Source organism: Manis javanica, chromosome 15, assembly GCF_040802235.1.
Source record: "Manis javanica isolate MJ-LG chromosome 15, MJ_LKY, whole genome shotgun sequence".
In the NCBI taxonomy this organism is placed as follows: domain Eukaryota; kingdom Metazoa; phylum Chordata; class Mammalia; order Pholidota; family Manidae; genus Manis; species Manis javanica.
In genome coordinates this window covers 88630064-88653172 of record NC_133170.1, presented here as the reverse complement: position 1 = coordinate 88653172, position 23109 = coordinate 88630064, and the positions used below count along the sequence as shown (strand labels likewise).

The following is a 23109-nucleotide window of genomic DNA, read 5'->3' as shown; positions in this document are numbered from 1 at the left end:
CCCACCCACCCCCAAAAAAGGGATAGAGGAGGGCCCTGGTGCATCGCCAGGGCAGAGCCCAAGTGAGCAAGGCTGGCACAGGTGGCAGCTCTGCGCCTGGAAGAGAAAATGACTTACAGGTTTTTACCTAAATCATCTTTTACTCCCTTTCTGGTACATCCTTCTTCCGCAGCTCTTTATTAAATCCAAACGGAAACACCGCCTCCCGTTCTCCCAGTGTTGAAAGGCCCCCTCTTCTCAGTGTCCTAACATTATGCCCACCCCACGACCCGCCCCGGCCTCTGCCCGGCGCCAGACAAGCGAGCACCACAGATGGTTTGGGGCTGCGCGGGGGGTCTCGGGGTCTGGGCCGCACGTAGGGTCTCGCCTGTAACGTTGGCTGGGCAGGATTCCAGCAGATGCCAGACCTGAAAAGTGGGTCCTTAGGAACCTCCAAACCCAACCTGCGCCTGGGGAGGCCTTTAGGACCGAGGGGAGCCGTCTCCTCCGGAGCCGGGCGGCAAATCCCTGTCCTCCCGTCCCCCGCGGCCGCCCTCCCCCAGCTCCGCGCCCCCGCGTTCCGACGCCCGCCCCGCCACCCGCCGGACGCCGTCGCCCGTGGCCCGGGCGCCCTGGGGCAAAGTTGGCGGCCGCCTTCGCGAGGAGCCGCTCGCTCCCCCGCCGCCGCCTCGCTGCCACCCCCCCTCGGAGCCCGTGGCCGCCGCCTCCGGCACGCGTGTCGCCGGGCTCCGCGAGCCGAGCTGCGCGTCCCGGGCGCCCCTCGCCAGCGCGCCCGCCGGGCCTGCCGCGCGCCTCCTTCCCGGGGCCGGAGGCCGGGCTCCGCCCCGTCGCCGCGCCCGAGAGCGGCCCCAGCCGGGCGCTCCGGTCTGCGCGGGGCAGCGGCGCGCGGGCTGCGAGCGCGGGGCGGGGGGGGCGCAGGGGCGGCGCCGCACCGCCCCGCTCCGGGCACTCGCGGGTGGCCGGCCCCGCGCGCCAGCGGGTCACCTTGTCGGGAGGTAAGTCCCGGCCGCCCCGGCAGCGCGGACGGGGTCCTGGCTGCGCCCGGAGCGCGCGGGCCGGGAGCGGCGAGCGCCCGCGGGGAGTGCGGGGAGGCGCGGGGGAGGAGCCGGGGCCGGGCCGGGGCTGCTGTGCGAAGTCGGCGGGAGCCGCGGGGACCGACACCCGGAGCGCGGCGCGGCGCGGGCTCTGCGGGTTCCGGGAACCCCCGGGGCGACCCAGGAGAGCGGCTGGGGCTGCTGAGCGGGGCAGCGTGGCGCTGGGGGCCGGGGGCCGTCCGGGACCGGGAAGGAAAGCGGGCTCGATGCGCAGGGGGAGGGGAAAACGGGCGCGGTGCGAGCGCGCTGGTATGGGGACTCCCGGCCGGCGCGGAGGCGCGGACTCCCGGAGCCCCTGGCGTCCTCGAGCTGCCCGGTCCCTGGGCAGCCGCGACAGTCCGCAGCCCTGGGAGGCGCCAGCCCCGGCGCGGAGAGGGGAGCGGGCGGCCCGCTTGGGGGCCCAAGTTCCGGTCTCGGTTCCCTAGGTACGGTCTCTGCCTCTTCGTGCGCCCCCTCCATGCTGCGGAGAGAGAAACAGATCACAGGTGGAGTTGGGCACTTTTCTAGGGGAGGATCTTTGGTCGCCCTGTGTTCTCTGCAAGACCCCAGCAGAGCGGGCGCCTGCACGCTCGCCGTGGGGAGGCTGCCAGTGGGGTCTCTCGGCTTTCGTGAAGGTCTGGAGGCCTTCATTTCCTTGGGGCCCCTTGCACACAGAGGCTTGGGTGCCTGGTACCCAGACTTCAGTTGTGTGCAGCCCTTCTGCGGCGTGAGAAGTGCTGGCGCCGCCAGGCTACTGGCCCAGCGTCCCTGTCTGCGCCTTTCCCGGCACGTCCCGGTGTCCGGTGCAGCAGACACTGGCCGAGGCCTTGGCTGATTTGGGGGCTAGCAGGTGGTCGGTTTCCTAATGAGAGTCAGGATCAGACAGGGGCGTGTGCGCGTGTCTGTGTGTCTGGTCAGAGCCCAAAGGGACAGGCGTGCTGCGCAGACCTGCAGCCTGTGGGCTGTGCGCCTGGTCACAGACCCCAGAGTGAGCCAACTTTTCGCGCTGGGGTGCAATGCCGGGCAGCCGGAGTCGTGCGGTGAGGCTGTCCAAGAGGGGTCTGGCTCCGGAAACCCTTACAGGTGAGAAGGAGCACAGAGGTGGGAGGGGGGCTCTGATGGCCACTCTGGCAGGAACAGGAGGTCGCGGGAGCCGAGTGGCAGAAGACTGCATGCTGTGTGCTGAGGTCTTTCTGGGGATCTGACCACAGGTGCCGGGGGGGGGGGGGGGGCGGGAGATGGTGAGGAAAGCCCCTCCCCCTCTTCCCCCCCTTCCACTCCCCTGGCCACCGGCACGGAGCCAGTGCTGGTTAGCGGTGGCTCCGGAGCCCTCTCCCACCCTGCCCCCACCTACTGCATGAAAATGGAATCGTCATCTTCCAGGCCTCGTTAAATGAAAGGGGAAAACCTGTTCAAAGTTTTTTATGATACAACATTTTGATGACACACAAAGGTAGAGGGGCTGATACACTGAACTCGCAGATGCACTCACCAGCCCTTGCCCTGCCCTCAGAGTTCTGGAGGCCATGTTTGATGAGGGGTTTACAGCCCACTGAAGCGCCCTTTTCCCCCAGCTGATCCCCATGTATCTCCAGCAGGTGAATTTTCATTTCATTTCCACCTGCCCATCACCAGAAACCACTGTTGTCAATGATTCTATTTGGAGAGAGGTGCTGTTAGGAAAGAAATGAAGGCAGCATCCCCCACCCCATTTCCATTCTGGGGTAGAAAAAGAAACTGTGTTCCTAGAGGCATGAAGGGGGGATTGAAGGAGCAAAGAGGAAGTCAGATCCTAAGAAAAAAGACACTCGGAACAACTAGATTTGACTTATACCAGTGGATATGCAGGAGCTAAACAGGATTCCAGCTGAACCATGACAGGCAAAATAACTTTTTTTTTGGTAAAACTTTAAAAGTCAATTCATAAATCGCAAGCAATTAATTTCTTCCACATTTAGCATGGCATAAATTAAAAGTGCAACACTGACTTGACTCATCTTTCTTATTAACTCTAACTCAAATTTTCTAGGGAGTAATTACTGTTATTAGAATAAAAGACATTTCCTTATGTAAGTTTTCTATCTGAGACACTAGTTGGTGCTATGCTGAGTTTCACCAAGAGTCCTGAATATTTCATCCCTTGATTAGAAAACGTTTGGCGGCGACTCGGTCACATCTGATTCACCGTCCAGAGACCCCCAGCCTTGATTCCAAGCGTGGTCTCTGTTGCTGGGGAGGAGCAGAGTGGGGGAAGCAGGGACTGGCCGGGTGATCCCACACACGCCCACATGGTGCCCTCCCACTCCACACACACACCTCTGCACCTTCCTTTATGTAAAAGGTGTTCCTAAAAATTGTCAGTGACGTTCTCACAGGAGTCAAGTCAGACTTTTGAACACCTGCATAAGGTGCGCTGTTTAAAGGCATCCTTAGCTGACCTTTTGTACTGTGAGCATCCATCCTGTAAGAGAGCAATTGTCTACGGCGTCCGCCCCCAACACAAAATCTGCCTTTCCAGGTCACCAGCAGGGCCCCGAGCCTCTCACCTCGTCCTGTGCGGAGGCCCTGCACACAGCAGCCTCCTGGCCAGCACAGACTGGTGGCAGTGCTGTCACTGGAGTTTGAACAGGCTTCCTCTCTTTGAAGGAGTGGCTGAAGGCGCCCAGGAGACGGCTGTGAGCCTCGGCAGAGCCGTGGGGCTGATGAGCGTCGGGGGAAGGCCTCTGAGGCGTTTTGCAGAAACACTGATGTGAGGTGATGTGGGAGCCACAGCTTCCGCCTCACTGCATGGGAGACATCACACCAGCAGGTCAAAGGGCAACACAGCAAAGGTGTTCAAACACGAAATATTCAAAACATTAGAGAGAGGCTGACCAGGGTCCTGCCCACTCCCCAGAACCGGGATAGTGAAGACAGCCACGGGTGGTTTTAATGAATGTGGTTTTTCTCTGTGTGAGATCTAAGACATTTTGAATTGTTCCTGCGAGTCCTAAGTGGGTGCTTCAGGGTGGAGCTGCCGTGGCCCTTTCAGGCGCCCAGTTGCAGTTCTGGGGCCTTCACTGCAGTCCTGTTTTCCAGGAGGTTGCAGGGGGAGTCAGGAAGGCTCAGCCACTTTCCCGGGTCTGTGGCTGCCCTGCCCCAGTATTTTCTGGAGGGCCTGTGAGCAGACTTAGGTTTTAAACTCTGGGCTCTGCTGCTTGCTTGTTGAATGATATTAGGTTTCTTAACTTTTGTGACATTCTGCTGCTTTTCATCCATGTTCTTTCCAGGATTTTGCAAACAAAATGTTTATGGTTGTCACAGTTGTTTAAGTGGGAAAGTCTCTGGACTGAGAACACTTTACTCTCTTAATTGAAGGTCTCTCTGGGTGAAGTCTGCGCTCCTGTAGCTCTCTGAGAACACAGAACGAGCCCAGGCCCTTCCTTGCAACCGTGTCCTGCAGCTTCTTGTTGGCAGGAGTCAGAATAAGGACAGTGGGTGTCGTCCGTGTGGTGCGCACCCTCACGTGGGGATGCGCCAACATTCATCTTGGTGGGTTTGAGGCATTGTATTGGAAAGGCTTATGAGCAATAACTTATGGAATATATCTTCTACACAACTAAACTTAGACTCACATCATGTAAAAACTTATGTGATGCATGTTCTCTGGGCTAAAACATCGTAAAGCAGATTTACCAAAAAGCCACAAAGCATCATTTCATCATATGTGAGGATTTAAGTTGCAAACTCTGTTTAGATCAAAATTCCAAATCCTCTTAAGCCATTTTATGATAAATAACCTGTTAAATTACATAAAATAAAATACTACAGAACTAATGCAACAAATAAGCATTGGCACAAAGAATAACACAACCAGGAACAATATACCTTGTGCAGAAAATAATAAAAATTGTAATACTCCTCCTGAAAGCACACTTCTTCTCAATGGGGGTACAGTGCTGCATATTTATGTCAATGAAAATAATTTATCTAGGAGTTCAATTAGCCTTGCTCCAGAGAGATGGGGGTTTTGCTCTCAGGGTTCAAATCAACACTCAGTGTGAAGCATTTTGAGTTTTCGGTTCCCAATGGATCCTTGTGTTGATCGCAGTCATTTTTAAGCTGAGGTCCTGATAGTGCCCGGATGTCACAGCTGTAATGTTTCGGGGCGGTGACTGAGGGAGGGAGCATGTGCGTATTTACTGACAGCCAGTGGCCAGGGCCCACTTAATTTAAGTTCATAGTTATAAAATGATTACTTCTCAGACATCTGACCTCAAGTGTAGCTGCTTTCAAACATGCTTCCCAGCTGCTCTTTCTTAATGTTTTTCTTCTTTGGGAAACGTAAGTGTCCAAAACAAAACCAAAATGCAAACAAACATGTCAGACAATTAAACGTTTGATTCCATTGGCTCAACTTTAAAGACACTTCTGAAAGAAAACTATCTTACCTCAAATATATCTGGGGCGTCACCCTACTTGGGAAAGCAAAGAAAAATGTTTCATGAACTTACCTTTCTGCTGTGTGTACAATATGCAGCTTTTAACTTACTTTTATGCTCTTGGTCCTCAGCCCTCGGTCACTCAGAGAGCACAGGCTGTCAGCTGCCAGGTGTTTGAAATAAGGTTTGTTTCTGAGGATCCTAACGCGATTAAGTCCTGGGGCAGGGCTGGGAAACCCAGCGTCTCTGCTGAGGGGTGGGCTCAGGCTCTAGCACTAGAGGGGGCCTTCCAGCCCCGGGCCCCGCAGCTTCGAGCTTCTCTGCTTCTGCAGAATGGGAGCTGGGCTTCTGCTCTTCACAGGCCACCCCAATCTCAGGGCTGATGCCCCTGGGCTCGTGCCATCAGCCCGCAAGGGAACTCATGCGACGTCTCCGGGAACATTGTCCTTAGGCCTGGATGCTTCTCTTTGTGGTGAGGGCCCAGGGGCCTCTGTGCATGTGCAGGGACCCGTGCCTGCCAGGGACCGGGGGCAGCCGCATGGAGGTGAAATGGGCTACTTGAGGACAGGTGAAGTGCGGGAGGAGAGGGTGTGCTCAGAGACGACCATGGGTTTCAGGACCGCGCTCGTGGCAGCGGGGGGCCCTTAGCACAGTGAGTCCTGATAGGGTGCAGGCGTCCCGCTCCCTCTTGGCGGCAGCGTGGCTGGTCACCAGGGAAGGGCTGTGGGGGCCGTGGGCTCTGCAGGCATTAGACTCCAGTGCTAACTGAGCTGTGGGGGAGGCAGGCAGGAATCACAGCCAGCAGAGCCCTGGTTGACGGTGGGGCCATGAGTGGCCTCATTTCTGCTGATGTCCCAGGTGCCAGAGTCCGGCCTGTCCGGACCTACAACACCCAATTGTGGTCTTCCTGTTATCGAGCCAAACAAATTGCCCAGTCTAATGTCCATGATTGAGAGATTCAGGCTTCTCTCTGTTCATGAGAACTCTCAGGGGCTTCATTCAAAGAGTGGTCTCTGTGGGGTAACATTCCAGCCTCCCAACATGGGGGTTTGGCTCTTAGGGTTGGCCAAGGATGCCACTCCACGTGGCAGGGGCCGCCGCACCCACTCCCATCTGGCGCCTCCCAGCAGGGCTGCTGGCTGCATTGAGAGGGGCAGCCCTGCCCTCGTGGCTTTGGGGGGAATGGAGGCGAGTCGGTGACTTGGGAGAAGCAGGGTGAGCTCAGGTCTGCAGGGCCGGCTCACAGCTTTCACAGCCTGCCCGGGTTATTCAGAACACCCAGGAGTGCCACTGCTTGCACCTAATTGCACCACTGGGCTCTCTCTCATGCACGAAGGGGTGGGGGGAAGCCAGGAAAGGGGGGACGAAGACTGGAAGTGCGTGCGTCGTTCCCTTTGATTCCCTCAGCAAGCTCTTGAGAGGCCCCCATTTTACACACAGTGGGGCTACCCCACCTGCTTGGTGACCATAGGTGCCAGAGGAAGGCCTGTGGTGCCTGAACCCAAGTCTTTAAAGTGTGTTTGTGTTTGTCTCTGACGTCCATGTTTTCCTGCCCACCGTGTTCGGTTTCTTGGCCTCGCTGGGACCTGGCATGATGCTGCAGATGGCACACATCCTGTGGAATAGTCGGACAAACAGATGCAGACAATCTCATTTTGCAATAAAGCCCGAGGAAGACAAGATGTAATTAGGTCATTTCTCCATCTTTCTGGTGGTTTCCTTGGAGGAGAACCCATGGCAAATCAGCAAATGGCCCACGGGTGCGGGTGTAGCCGGGAGGCCGGGCTGCAGGCCAGGCCAGGGCGCTGTGCACTGGGAAAGTCCAGGAGAACAGAAATGTCCTGCAGGCCACACAGCGGAGGGGAAACTCCTTTCCTCGGAGAGCCACCAGCCCCAGATGTCTGAAGAGAGCCTCAGAACAAGCTGACCAGGGCAGCAGGCCGGCCACAGGACCTCGTGGGCACTGCGCTCCCTTCCTGCTCCCCGCAGAGGGTGTTCCCAGGAGACGCAGTGTCCTTTCCCTAGACTCTGCCCCAAATGCTGGTGTTCCTGGTGTTTGTATTCAGGACCTCAGATGTTCCAGAACTGTATCTCGGTGAGTCGGACACTGGCCTCTGCTCACCTCTCTTCTTGAGGCTGAGTCGGTGACTTTCTCAGAGAGCAGAACAAACACAGACTCCGCTGTTTCCTGGCCACCCAACAAAGGGACCTTCCCCTCCAGACTCCGGTCCGGCCCTGGGGGATGTCTCAGAGCTCTGCCCTGACTGCGCTTCTCTGTCCTCTGAGTACTTCTCCACCCTGACCCTCTTTGGCGTCCGCCGACCAGGCCTTCTCTGCCAGAATGGGGTGAACCTCGGCCGGAGCCCTTGCCAACCCAACTGCCCCGCGGTCTCACTTCTGGTTTGGGACTTATGGGCAGCTGGCTCCCACATTCTCTCCTTGTCCCCCAGCCCTCTGAGGCTTGGTCTTGTCCATCCACACGCCCCCTTAGCATCTCCATTGGGTTTTCCCTGGGGCATCAGCTCAGAAAACGCATCCTCTGCCTGCCTCCCCAGACCCTCTCGCACCCCTGCCCGGGCCCTTCCTCTAGTGGTGACGGACCAGTAAGCCGTGCGTCTCTTTAGCTCTTTCCCCTCCCCCATCACCATATTTCTTCCCTTCGGAATGCCTCTCGCCTCTTGCATCTCTTCTGTCAGCCCCATGTAGACATTCAGCTCTTGCCAGCTTCTGGATGTCTCCTTACCTGCTTCCATGCGCTCCTTGCCTGTGGCCTCCAGGACTCTTGGAAAAGTGAGCTTTCTGGACTGCAGGCCCTCCCCTCAAAGCCCTCCGCTGGCTTCTCGCCTCCAGTGACGGAGGGCAGGCTCCCTGGCTGCCCGGGGCAGTCCTGTCCCCCCTCCACCTTCATCCTCGCCTCTCCAGGTTCCCAGGACACCAGACCACCCCTGCCGCAGCCCCCTCACACACATGCACGCGCCGCACACTCTCATGCCGCTCCCTGTGTTCAGTTGTCTGATTCTTGCTGATTTCCTCCAAGGCTCAGCCTGGCCGCCATCTCTTTCTGGAGTCCATCCTGAGAAGCTCCGTGTCCTCTGTGTGTTCCTGGTACTTGAACCCACCCGCTGTCCTGGTGCAACACTAACAGAACAACCAAAGCATGAGATCTCTGGAATCACTTTGGCAAGAAATGGGTGGGATCATACAAAGTGAGCTACATGATTGTGCTCGTGGAGAAAGAGAACACTTGAGTAAATGGAGAAGAATAGCACGCTTCTGGATAGGAACACTCAATGGTACTAAGATATTATTTTCACCAAGTGATTTATAAGTTTAATGCTATTTCAGTGAGAATCCTGATGTGATATTGCCTTTTGAGTTTGACAGGATTATTCAAAAATTCATGAAAGAATAATCAGGCTATGATGCTGATTTTTTCAATAAGGAAAATAAAAAAAGACTTGCTCTATTAGATAATAAAAGTGAGCATTAAAACTGTGTTAATTTCACCTCACACGCAATAGGATGGCCACTATCAAACAAAACAAAACAGTAAATAACATTTAGAATTGGAATGTGTAAAATGCTGCATCTTTTTTGGAAAACAGTATGGAGTTTCCTCAGAAAAGTTACGTGTAGAATTCACACATAACAGCAATCCTGTTTCTGAGTATACATCCAAAAGAACTGAAAGCAGAATCTAGAAGATATTTGTACATGCATATTGACAGTGGCATTATTCATAAAAGCCAAGAGGTGGAAGCAGCCCAAATGCCCAATGATGGATGAATGAAACAAAATGTGGTATATACATACAACAGAATATTATTTGGCCTTAAAAAGGAAGTAGATTCTGACAGATGTTGCAACATGGATGAGCTAGTCACAAACAGACAATTACTATTTGATTCTACTTACATGAGTTGCCTAGGATACTCAAATTCATAGAGATAAAAAAATAGAGTGGTGGTTAAGTCCTGGAAAGAGAGGGGAAAAGGAGAATTGCTTAATGGATACAGAATTTCAGATTTGCAAAATGAAAAGTTCTGTACCTCCCAACAAACAAAAATCAAGGAACAGATGACATCACTGCTGAATTCTACAAAACATTTAAAGAATTAATCCCTCCCAAATTCTACCAAGAAGAGCGGGAATGCTTCCATACTCATTTGGAAGGCCAGCATTACCCTGATACCAAAACCAGACAAGGATGCCACGAAGAAAGAAAATTACAGACCAATATCCCTGATGAACGTGGAAGAATCCTCAACAAAATATTAGCACACCGTATGAATTCAACAATACGTTAAAGGGATCATACATCATGATCCAGTGGGATTAATTCCAGGTATGCAAGGATGGTTCAACATCTACAAATCAATGTGGTACACACATTAACAAAATGAAGGATAATAATCATATGATCATCTCAAGAGATGCAGAAAGAACATCTGACAAAATTTAGCATCCATTTATAACTCTCAACAAAGTGGTTATAGGGGGTACATGCCTCAACATAATAAATGTTACCTATGGGTCCATATGTGATGGGCCCATAGGTAACATCATACTCAATGGTAAGAAGCTGAAAGCTTTTCCTCAAAGATTAGGAATAAGAACAAAGGATGTCCTAGTCAAGAAAAGGACATAAAAGGCATCCAGATCAGAAAGGAATAAATAAAACTATTGCTATTTGCAGATGACATGACACTATATATAGAAAACCCTAAATATTCCACTACAAAACTGTTTGAACTAATAAACAAATTCAGTAAGTTTCAGGATACAAAAATCAATATACAAAAATCTGCTACTTTTCTTTAAGCTAATAGTGAGCTATCAGAAAGAGATATTAAGGAAACAATCCCATTTATAGTTGCATCAAAAAGAATAAAATACTTAAAGATAAATTTAACCAAGTTGGTGAAAGACTTGTACATTGAAAACTATGATAGTGATGAAAGAAACTGAAGAAGACACAAATACATGATTGAAATAATTAATATTATTACATTTCCATACTATGGAAAACTGCCTACAGATTCACTACAATCCCTATCAAAATTCCAGTGTCATAGAGCCAAAGCAGTCTTGGCAAAGAACGAAGCCAGAGGCATCATGTGTCCTGATTTCAAACTATGCCACAAAGCCATAGTAATCAAACCAACATGGCATTGGCATAAGCATGGACGTAGGGATCAGTGGAACAAAATAGAGAATCCAGAAATCAACTCATGCCTATATGGTCAGTTTGTAGCAAAGGACCCAAGAATATATAATGAGGAAAGGAAAGTCCCTTTAATAAAAGGAGCTGGGAAGACTGGACAGCCATATGCAGAAGAATGAAATAGGACCATTCTCTATGCCATACACAAAAATGATCTCAGAATGGATCAAAAAGATTTGAACATATGACCTGAAATCATAAAATTCTTGGAAGGAAACATGAGCAGTGACCACCTGGACTTTGGTCTTCACCATGGTATTTTGGATTTGACACCAAAACAAAGGAACAAAAGCAAAAATGAGTACGTGGGATGACATCAGACTGAAGAGCCTCTGCTTAGAACAGGACACCATAGGCAAGATGAAAGGGAACCTACCAGATGAAGAGTATTTTCAGATCACATATCTGAAAAGAGATTAATATCCAGAAGATATATTCACACAACTCAGTAACAAGAAAACAAACAATATGATTAAAAATGGACAGAGGATCTGACTGACACTTCTCGGAAGAAGACATGCAGATGGCCAGCAGGCACATGAAAAGGTGCTCCACATCACTCATCGTGAAGGACACTCGAATCAGAACCTCAGTGAGATGCCACCTCGCATCTGTTAGGATGGCTATGATCAAAAAGACAAGAAATAGCAAGTGTTGGCGAAGATGTGGAGGAAAGGGAACCCTTGTGTACTCTAGGTTGGAATGTCAATTGCTGCAGACACTATGGAAAATGGTACGGGGATTCCTCAAAAAATTAAAAACAGAAATACCATATGACTCAGCAATTCCATTTCTGGGTATTTGTCTAAAGAAAACCAAGGCAGTTATTCAAAAAGACATATGCACCCCATGTTTACTGCAGCATTATTCACAACAGAAGCAACCTAAGTGTCCATCAGTGGCTGAATGGATAAAGAAGATGTGGTATGTATGTAACAGAATATTATTCAGCCATAAAAAAGAAAAATTCCTAACATTTGCAACAACATGGATGGACGTAAAGGGTATTATGCTAACAGAAATAAGGCAGAAAAAGCCAAATAGCATATGATCTCTTATATGTGGAATTCTGAAAAATAAAACAAAGCAAACACTGAGCACACAGATATGGAGAACAGGTTCGTGACGGCCAGAGGCAGGGAGTCAGGGTAGGTGAGGTGGGTGAAGGAAGTCAAAAGGCACAAACTTGCAGTTATACAATGAGTTGGTCGTCGGGTGTGATGCACAGCGCGGTGATCATAGTTAACAATACTCTCCTGTATATTTGAAAGTAGCTAAGAGAGTGATCTTAAAAGTTGTCAAATAAGAGAAGATAGCATAGCCACACATGTGAGAGATGTTAACTGGACTGTGGTGATAATTCACAAGACATACACATACTGAGTCATTATGTTGTACACCTGAAACTGAAATAACGTTATACATCAATTAAACCTCAATTAAAAAGTCACAGCTGTGTGACAAGTTGCTTGGCTGCCTCTCACATTCACGGGCATCTGATCTCTGGGCACCTGGATGGGTACTCGCTGACCTGGGGGTCTGCCACTCCCGGGGCCCAGGGGACAAGGATGAAGCCACTCGGCACAGGTGCTCTCTCATCGTAAAGTGGAAAAGATGCCCACCTACCTTCTTCATGAAAATGCCGGGAGAGGATGGAGTAGACAGTGGGTGGGTAGGAGAAACTGGGGAGGATCAGCGCTTAAAAAAGAAAGAGGTTCGGGAGATTGTTTCACAGCAAAGTGAATATACTTAGCACTCCTGAACCGTACACATGAAAATGTTGAAGACGGTAAATTTTATGTGTTTTACCACAATAAAAAAACTATGTTAATTGGAGTGCTAGGATTCTAATTATAGCAAATAATTGACAGACTGTTCTGGTTACCTGTTGCTGCAAAATAAACGGCCCCAAACTTGTGCTCACAGGTCTGTGGGTCAGAAATACAGTCAGGGCACAGGGAGATGGCTTGTCTCTGTTCCGTGATGTCTGGAAGACTCACAGGGCTGGGGGGGCGTCACTGAGGGCTTCGCTCCGGACGGAGGCCTGGGTGGGGCTTCTCTGAAGGCTGGGCCCAGCCAGGACCGTCACCTGGAGTGCCCACACCTGCCCCCTCCCTGGGGCTTCCTCACCGCATGGCAGCCTCAGGTTGGCCAGACTTCACACTCCCTGGCCGGTGCTCCAAGAGTGAGCCTGAATAGGGCAGGGGTGCAGGCTTATTCAGTCCCACCCATGTTCTGGTTTTAGGTGACCCCAAACTCAAGGAGAGGAGACTTGGACTCAGCTTCCTATCAAGGAACTGTGACCACATTCAGTCTGCCTGGTAGGTCAGATGGTGAGCTCATACCAGATCCCAGACCAAGAGCTGCCCGCATGGAGAAGGCAGCTGGGTCAGGGCGAGGAGCTGGAGCAGCCCACGGCTAGCACTTTGCTGTGAGTCACGTTATCTGCACACATCACAGAACTCTCTGAATGAACACAAAAAGAAGCAATAATATGTAAATATAAAAAGCGCAAATAAATTCATCCTGCAGTTGAATATCTCACCAGTATTTCCAAATAAGAATTTTGATGAAGATTAAATATGTTACACACTCTGCAATGCGAACACTGTAGCAAAGTTAAAACGCACAGAATAACCTGGAAATAAACACAATAAATGTAAAAAGTGTTTAATCCTTACAGGGCAAGCAATAAAAAAACAACCCCATTGAAAACTGAGCACATGGCCATGGAGAAAAAGTTGCAAAGAAATGGAAATGACTAATATATAAATATATGCAAAAAAAATTTAATCTTCGGTTGTAATCACGAAGATACAAGATTCAGTTAGGGAGGACGCATCTTCCAAAACAATTTGATAGATTCAAAGATGGTGCTGCTCAGATCAGACCTGAGCTCTCTGCTTCCCTGGGGAGGGCCGGCCCTTGTCTGCAAAACTGTCATGAAATGTTCGCTGAGGTCCCCATACGTGAGCCCCTAAGAAGCAATTCTAAGATACCTGTAAAGTATGTGCATCTGAACTTGAAAAATAATATCAGAATAAAATATAACTGCCTGTCATGGGGGTATGGTTAAATATGATGTAAAATAATGAAGTTCTGAAAATAATTAGACAGACTGAACACCTGGTGTGCTGACCAGGGTCATGCCTGTATGTATTTATGATGAATGTCCATCATAAACTAAAGAGGATAGAAATCTACAGAAAAATATGTTAAAAATTTGTGTGAACATATTATTCTGTGTGTGTGGGGGTTGGGGGGAGTGTAGTTTATATATTCATTCAAAAAATTCTGGAAGGCTGTTCCCCTAATGCTAATGGCACATAACTCTGAGGAGTAGCTCACAAATAGGAAGAGCTTCACTGTTTTTACTCTATATACACTGGTATGGTTTGAATTCATAAAAATAAACATGTTGCTTTTGCAATTTAAAAAAATTTAACAAAAATCTGTCCTGTGGAAATAATCAGAGGTCTGGATAATGTTCATACCTGCTTTGGGTAGAGGAGGGGACTTCGCCGAAGCTGAGTAAAGGGAGCTTGTGCGAACTGTGCGACGCACCCTCGGGTTGCGGCATGACGGAGCAGGGTTCCAAAGTGCAGGTGCTTGCACACAGAGGGGGAGACGTGCGCGCTTGTGTGGGCAGCGGCCGGAGGAGACAGCCCGACTTATATGCGGATTTTAGTTCCTTCTTGAGGTACTTTTCTAATTTTCTCATTGATAGATTGTTACTTTTTGGTTAGAAAGAAAAACTGAAAAGTTGGCAAAGATGTTGTTTTGTTCTCTATTCTCTGTCCCCTGTCCTGTGCCCAGAGCAGGGCATGCGGTGGTCGGTCCCCGGTCAGCGTTCCTCAGCTTCCCTGCAGTCCCCTGCCCCCTCCCGAAGGGGCTTTTCTTGGGACCAGTACTCCCCGTTGGGACTCCCCCGCCCTCTCCTCTGAGCACGGGTGCGAGCTGCTCCCCATGGCAGGCAGTCTTGGCCCTGAGGCCCACACAGTGGACACACTTCAGAAGTAATTCGCTCAGCATGGCCGGAGTTCCTCCAATTTGCTCTGTCTCCTGTTAGACGTCAGAGATAAGAGCTGAAAGGCTGGGGACCTTCAGCGAGCCCTTGAGGGCCATGTCTGGTGGGCCAGGGCCTCCCTGTGCTCTACATGGGTGCAGGACTGATGACAGAGGTGGGCGAGGGCCTCCGGAGGAGGCCTCAACCATAGTGGGGGTGCAGATGCTCTGGCAAGACTCAGGCAAGACCCAAACTGTGGAAGGATTAGACCAGAGAAACAGCAGAGGGGTCTTTCAGGCAGAGGGTGCAGGACAAGGGTCAGAGGTCAGAGAGGCCTGGGGGTACCAGGATGTGGCATTGTGCTGTGGCTTCAGAAACCATGTGCACTAATGGCGTCTTCTCCGACCTACGGGTCAGCTGAGGAAGTGTGGGTACAATCAGACTGATCCGCAGACAGCTGAGGCTCTGCATCCCTGCACAGACTGCCCCGAGCTCACTGGCATGAAATGCTTACGGGTTTGGAGGGTCAGGAATCTGGGTGGGGCCGACTGGGGGTTAAGGCTCTGGTCTGTCACTTGGGTGCTGGCCAGGCAGCTCTGCAAAGCCTCCAGAGCCCCCCATGTGGCCCTGCACTGGGCTTCTTCACGGCATGGTGGCCTCCAGCTACTAGACTTCCCAGATGGCTGCTCGGGCCGCACTACAAGCCCCCTAGCAGAAAGCACACGTCCGTGGACTTTTCTGACACAGCCCGAGGGGTCACGCAGTGGCGCACCTGCCCCTTTCCGTCAGTTACATGGGGGCCCAAAGCCCACCAAGATTCCGGAACAGGACAGAGACCCACCTCGCAAAGAGAGGAGGGCCGAGGCCACCATCTGGAAAAGTTGTGGGATGGGAAACACCGTGTCCACCTTTGAAAAATATGATCTGACACAAATACTGAAAAACAAAATACTCAAAGTATGTGCTGTGCACATGGCAGGTCTTTGGATCACAAATAAATGAGAAGTGGTTCCCTTTCTCATCAAAAATTATCTAGATTCATCTTTTCAGTATGGGGATTCTTCCTTCCTTATTTTCCAATATCCATGTAAGTTCTTAGTGTGTCAGATTATTACTCAAAAGTATATTCTGGAGTGTGATGCTCTTCTGGGTCCACAGTCAGAAACTGGGACATAGATTAATAGCACCGATTCTGCACATCACACGGGTGCGTCAGGCACCACATGAGTGGACCCTCCGTCCTAGGAATTCCGTTCAGTGCGTCATTCTCCTGTGCTTCCACTGAGGAGCCAGAGAGAAACCACTGTAAGTTCCACGCCCTTGCGTGACAGTGACTTGAGGTTTACACAGAAAGCAGGGCCCAGCTGATCCGGGACTATCGGTTTTGCTTTTTTACTTCTTTGTTTCTCTTTTTCCTTGTTGAAGTGCGAAACAGAAAGACCTGTTGAGCAACTGTCTGAGTACACAGGTCAGAAACTGTCAGCCTTAGAAAGAAAACAGCCAGTTACTGTCCGGTCCCGCTGCGGTTACTCGGGATCACCGCAGGCAGACCTGGAGAACAAAGGAGAGGAACATTACTTTTCAGAGAAAAAGGAAGGCGTTGGGAGGGGCTGCTCTGAACAGAGTCCTTTGAGGGGAAGCGAGAGTTCAGGGAGATGGTGGCTTCTCACTGTCTGAGTCTTGGCTTCTCGCGGGCTGGGCTGTTGCCAGGCAAGTAGAAGATCTTCCTTCCTTCCTCCTGCTGAGGTGGGAAAATAAGGCTTCTCTTTGTTGGAAAATCAAGGTGGGCTTCCCCCTGCTGGGTCTGCCACTGACAGTGAGTTGTAAGGGGGAAGAGCATCCCTTCTGGCCCCCCGACTCCGTCTGAAATGAGGTTTCCTTTCTTCAGTTTCACAAAATGAAAACGGCAGCAAATGACAGAAATCCGGGGCACCGAGCTTGGGGCTTATTCTCCAAGGTGACACAAGCCTGGGGGTGGGAGTCACTGGCTGGCAGCCCAGCAGAGGCAGGAATGCATCTCTAACATCTTCCTGGCTCCCGGGTGGCTGCGACAGCCCCGGACATCACGCCTGAGGTCAAGGCAAGAAGCAGAAGAGGTGGGCAGAGCCCCCCAGCAGGCATTTGTCCACGGCATTCTTTGGCCCGCACTGTGTCCATGGCTACTCTTGGTTATGAGAAAGCCCAGGGTGAGGGTGAGGATTTACTTTTCCAGCCGCCAGGCGGAAGCAGACAAAGGTGATATCCTGTCTTGGCTTCTCCACTGAGCCAGTGAGAGCTGTGCCCAGGCACCTTACGGGTAGATGTGAGATGAGGGGTGGACCGCGTGCCTGTGAACACGGAAGAACAGTGGTTTGCGGAGTGCCCGGACCGAGGCCCGCGGGGCGCTGGTCCAGAGAGCTCACGGTCTCCCGGCGGCTGGGGAAGTGCAGTGGGTCGGGGCGGAGGTGCTGCACGTCCCCCAGGCCAGGCTCCTGCCCCGCTTTGAGTGGCCAGTGGTTCCCGAGCTTGGCTGCTGAGTAGGTTCACCTGGGGATATGCAACAATGGGTTCACATGCAAATTCCGTAAAGAATATGACTCAGGTAGGTCAGGAATCTTAAAGGAGAAGCCAAAGGAGGTTTTCTTACTGGGACATCTGTTGAACTCCATCGCACACACACACCACCTGGGGATTCGCGTGCAGATCCTGGCGCAGCGGGTCCGGGCTGGGACCTGAGAGCGGAGCAGGCTGCCGGCCCTCCAGCCACACGGAGCAGCCAGGTGGCAGAGCTGAGACGGTGGGAGAGGGTGGGGGTAGCAGTGGGGGAGGGGCATGGAGGGGACGGTGTCCGGCGTCGGGCCTGAGCCCAGGGCGGGCAGCAGCTGTGCAGTGGGAGGCCTGAGCAGTGCGGGCTTGCGGACAGCTTTTACACAGCGTTTTACTTGCCTTCAGTGAGCTTATGAAGTACGGATTTGGGGTCCAGAAATATAACGTGCTTAGGTTTGCTTATGTGACAGAGGGTGAAAGCAGACTCTCAGCGTCCGTTTCAGACGCCCAGAGGCAAACGAGCTGCTGTGTGGAAAGCGCGGGCTCATTGCATCGGCGGCGAGAGGCCAGGCTCAGAAGGGGCCGGTCTCTGGCTGTCCTGTACTATGGCACCTGGTTTCTCTACCGCTAAACCGCTACCTCAGAGTGTGAGGCACTGTTTTGCAAAGGGCCTAACACACTTCCTGGCACACAGTGGGGCTAAACGAGTACACGAAGATGCATGTACATACACAATACGTATATAGATCTACCTGCATGCACACACACTCATGTGTGTGGGTGAGTGTGTGGTACATGCATGAATAGTGCACACTAACTCCTTCCTCCTGTAATACTCGAATCCACGTTGTGTGGAAGGTTGTTTGCAAACACGGGCTGCCATCAGCTCCCCACACATCCCTCGCACAGCCACATCCCCAAACCCCCCTCTGCCCCCTTGAATGTGGCCTGACCTTGGCCAGCGCGGTGACGCAGGAGCAGCCCTGCCCTTGTTCTGAGCCCAGGCCTCAGGAGGCCTTGTGCCCTTGCACTCGCTCTTTTGGACGTCGTCCCCCAGCTCGTGAAGGGGCCCGGGCCAGCACCTGGTCCCCCACCCTGTCACCACGAACCAGCAGACACGCCAGGAAGGCTGCCCTGTGCTCTTCAGGCCAGGAGAGCCAGGCCTGCAGCCTGTGAGCAGCCCCAGGAGAGACAAGCCCAGGAGGGCAGCCCAGCTCAGCGCCACCCGCTGCCCCAGAGAATTGTGAGCAAATAAAATGGGTGCTGTTTCCACCCACCAACTTGTGGGGTGGTTTATTACCCAGCAAGTTATACACGCAGATGGAAAATGGATTGGAGATATCTCTGTATAACAGAATGTGTTTACATTCGATCTCAGTTCCGTAATGCAGCCCTTGAGCAAACTTTGTCTGGGACTTCGGCAGGCCATGCATTGCAGAGAGGGGACGTGGGGAGGGACTCAGCCGGGAGAGCCCCTGCAGCAGGTAAGGCCCCTCGTGAGCGGCTGCATATTCATGCTGAGCCAGAACCTGAGGAGCCAAACGCATCCCTCATCCTCTGCCAGAAAAAGTGCTTAAAACAGCACCTTGTAGAGTGAGCGCCCCTCCTCAGCCCACCTGCTGTCCATCTGAACGGTGGTTCACACTGCCTGGAGGGGTGTTAGAACAAGGCTGGCCAGGCGATCCAGCACCTGTGCACAGTGAGCCCTTCTCCAGCCTCCAGGCAGTCCCAGGACTCGACAAGCTGATGAGGACCAGGCTTCCCCTGTCCTGGAGCTGGGGATGTGGGCACATGAGCCTGCCCTGTGCCTAGTTAGGGGATGAATCCCCAGTCATTCAGCCTTTGTGGGGAGCTCTGTACCTGCAGGTAGGTCCGGGGTGTCTTGTCGATGAGCTAAGTGGGACCCAGGTGTGACTGTTTTACAGAACAGGAGTTAAAAATGGAAGGAGACTTGGCCAGGATTCTCAGCTAGAAACACCACTTCTGGACCAGACCCGTAGCTGCCCATGACACAGACCTGTCCCAGGCCATTCCTGGGCTCTGGGGTGGAGGTCAGATGTCGATCTGCCACTCTAGACTGGGCAGGATCTGTGGGCCAGGATCATCCCCTGTATTAGGTAAAAAGCCTTTTCTGTGTTAGTCACGATTTCCCCCGCAGTGACTCAGCCCTGTGCCTGGTCTTGGCAAGTCTGAGCTGCCTGTGGAAGCCAAGATGCCTGCAGGTCCCTGACCTAGAACTGCAAATGCAGCCTCTTAGAAGACAGACAGTGTTCTGAACAGAGGTCACCTTCCAGCCCCCAGCCCTTCACATGGACACACACGGGCACACACACGTAATTCATGGACACACACATACATACGGACACATGATCGCTCGTGTGAGGTGCACGGACACAGACACACACACAAACATACACTCGCAGACACACGGACACACACTGTGACCGATCCTCACTGCACAGACCGGCCTTGGGAGCCCACAGGCAGTGAGGCAGAGGCCAGTACAGGGGACAGCCTGGCACCGGGTCCAGGATGAACGTTTGCCGGCAGCCCCCGGGCTGCGCTGAGGGCTCCCATGGGGTGTGTTATTCTTCAGGGAGCAGCCCACGCCCACAGCGGGCCTGAGCCCGTCTCACTGGGCTGGAAGCAGGCACAGCCCTGGAGCTGGGCCCTCTGCGCCTGTGGGCATCATAAAGGCAGAGCGCGCTGGGAGGGGCAGAGCCAGGAGGCTGAGACCACGGGCCGCAGGCCAGGCTGCAGGGCAGGCCGGGGCCCCTGCTGGTGCTGGGAGCGGGCTCCTCCCACTGTGCCCCTGGTGGTGACCAGCATGGCAGGTGGAAGGTGGAGGGAGACTCTTCAGCCGGGCGGTCAGTCTGTTTCCACACCTAGAAGCATGCAGGCCCACCTCCAGGCACTTTACGCAAAGCTTGTCTGTGTGGCTTCTTAATCTTCCCTGAGAGAGTTGCTGTGCTGTGCCTGTGAGCCTGCAAGGCTGGAGTCTGCGCGAGGCACTCGAGAGATGGAGGGAGGCTGAGAAGGGGGAAACTGAGTCACAGTGGCTCAGGGAGGGGCCCGTGGGGGGGGTCAGGGGCGGGGGCCAAGCCCAGTCCCAGGAGTGGGCCTGGCAGTGTCCTTCCTACAGCGGCGAGTACGCTGGGAACCTGGGAGGCCGGGTCCCGGGTGAGGACAGAGGACAGGGAGGCAGACGCCGTGTCAGCGGCCACACCACAGGGGCAGAGCCAGGGAGGAAGCCAATCCCCCAGGAGCCGTCCCGGGCCAACCTCCTGGAACTCCACAGAGGGTGGAGCCTGCAGTGGGTGCCCCAGGGGCGAGCCCGGGACCTCCCTGTGGTCCGACTGCCATGGGAGCGAAGGGCCGGCCTCTGAGGCAGTGCCAGGAGACAGCAGGTGAAGCCGTTGGTGGGGCCATGATCACAAAACCCACAGAAAATCAGGCTTCCGTGGGCCGAGGGTGCTCCGTTGCACAGGCCCTGCTGCTTTGGCCCCGAGGGCACCAACCGACTGGCTGGAGTGGATGTCAGGTTGGGGAAGTCTGTGAATGTGCCAGTGGTGCCTCGTGAAATACTGAATTAAGCAAAGTAACGGCTGCCCCCGGAGATGCGAGAACCACAGTCTGGGAGAGTACTGTTTGCACACAGTGAGACACTCCTGGAGTCTGTGCAGAGTCACGTTGGAGCGGTGCCGACTCATCCTGGCAGGTGGACAGGTTGGCAGGTGTGGTGGATGCAGGGGGCAGGCCTCAGATGCTGTCTCCTGGACTCTGTTGGCAGCTGATTCCGCCAGGAGCTTTGAGCACCACTGCCACAGTCCCCCCATGGTGGGGACTGACGTTCACACGCGCATTAAGATCAAATGATGTTGATGTTGGCAAATGGTATCAGCCTGACAGCACTTAGGAGTCTTTGTAGAAAATCAGAAGTATTGTCGAACTGAAGACAGCTTCGGTCATTCACTCACCGAGTCACAGCCACGCACCCACTGCATATTATGTCCCTTCCAGAAGCACAAAAAGATGCCATGCCTGCCCTCAGGAAGCTATTAGTTTCTTTTGATGCAAGTTCATTGGGGAGAAAAAACAAAACCATAAGCAAAGAAGTATAGAAATACAAGGAGAATGAGAGATGCTGAGGGTGGGAAGGAAATAAAAAGGCTGAAACAGATGTGACCCTGTGACATGGGGAGAGGTTCTCACTTCTGGGTTCCAGGCGGGGGCCCTTGGTGCTCAGTGGGGCGAGGTCTGCTCTGGAGACTCGGGCGATGGGGCCCAGCCCCGATGGGCAGATGTGCTGTCGGCCATGTGCTTTCCCACCTCTGCACCGGTGTTGAGCCCTGGGGCGCCCACAGCCCAACGGACACAGAGCCAGGCCTCCAGCTGTGCCCCTCAGAACGTGCCCTCTCCTCATTGCTGGCTCTACTGGACATTAGGGTTTCTGGCCAGGGCTGGGGCTCTGCCAAGTAGTAACTTGAACCCAACAGCAGCCCCCTCAGCTCTGCCTTGAGTGAGAGGTCAAAGGTGAGCACTCATTAGACAAGAGAGAGGTGGGGGTGCCCGGGGGAAGGACAGACTGAGCCAAGCTGAAGCCTGGCCCGGGTGCCTCTCTTTGTCTGGTCTGAGATCCCTGCTGGCTGCCCCGGGGGCTGTGTACCTCCATCTTGGCTTGGACACTTTGGTAAACCTCCAAGTTCCAAAGGAAAAAAGCAACACAACCTCACACCACCCCCTCGCAGGAGAAAGCATGGGAATGCCTTCTGTTTTCTGCAGGGATGGGCTGAGTCAGGTTTGCACAATTCTGCCCCACAGCACTGAGCCGCAGAGAGCCTAAGACCAACGTGAGGAAGAACACTGAGTGTGGGCTCACCCCAAGCCCCCAAAGCAGCCCCCTACCCACCAGAGGATCATGCAGTGCCCACCACATCCTCTGAGCGAAGGGAAACCATGCATCTCGCACAGATGTTGATGGGGACGGGGCTGGGGGCTGGCCGCCGTGGCTTTGGTAGCCCCACCTTGCTGATCCATTAGCAACGGTCTGAAGATCCACAGGCTTCCGGAAGGCTGGTTGCTCTGAGGTACGAGACTATCATACGAGTTAGGAGAGCCCTGGATGCTTTTGCAAAAATTGTCCCGTCCAATTGTTGCCAAAATCGATCTCATCAGAAGAATGATGCCAGCAAACCTGAACACTGATCGTTCTCTCCTCTGAGAGTTAGTGCACATTTGTGCTCACAGCCTGACCTTGTTCAGGATTCAGTGAACTCATGTTTATAGTTCTGGGTTCCTGGTTTTGTCCTGAAGCCGCATGTGCACGTGTGTGTGCATGCATGCACACACACACACACACTGCTATGAAATTTAGCTCCTCGTTTAAGCAGATTTATTTTAACAGGATTATCCCCCAATATCAAGTATCCTTATTAACATACGTTCCCGAGGATTTTCAGACCATCTTCCATAAAACATCTCACCTATAGGGCTACACGGGTCTGATGTTCTCGGCGTCTCTACTGAGGAGGGCTGTGCGCTCACACTCCCTGTGGTTCACGGACACAGAATGCTGCTCCACTTTTCAGTTCTTCTGTAATTTTTTCAATGGTGTCTTACAGTTTTTGCTAATACAAATGTTACACATCTTTTGTTAAATGTGTTCTTCTTGATTCTAAAAGCATGGCATCTGTATAACACAATGAGCACGGGCGTCTGACAAAGCTGGTGTGAATTCTGGCTCTGTTACCGACTAGGTTCATGACCCGGGACAAGCTGCTGGCTTCTCTGAACATCTGTTTCCTCATCCGGAAAGATTCATTTCTGCTGGGGTTCAAAGATGATTTCCACCCTTCCCCC

At 52.7% G+C, this 23109-nt stretch overlaps 1 protein-coding gene across 4 annotated transcripts in view; it reads left to right on the top strand.

Annotated features, from left to right (window-relative positions):
- The first annotated feature begins 323 nt into the window (after positions 1–323).
- Positions 324–23109, top strand: part of SYNDIG1 (synapse differentiation inducing 1) — a 106225-nt gene continuing 83439 nt past the window's right edge. For 3 of the 4 annotated variants that reach the window (XM_037001871.2, XM_037001870.2, XM_037001869.2), the window contains exon 1: positions 324–995. In XM_037001871.2, the coding sequence (XP_036857766.2) occupies positions 399–995 (597 nt within the window). In that variant the 5' untranslated portion in view covers positions 324–398. Of the gene's footprint in view, positions 996–2079; positions 2157–23109 lie in introns of those variants that run through there. The other variant, XM_037001874.2, reaches the window with a different exon arrangement.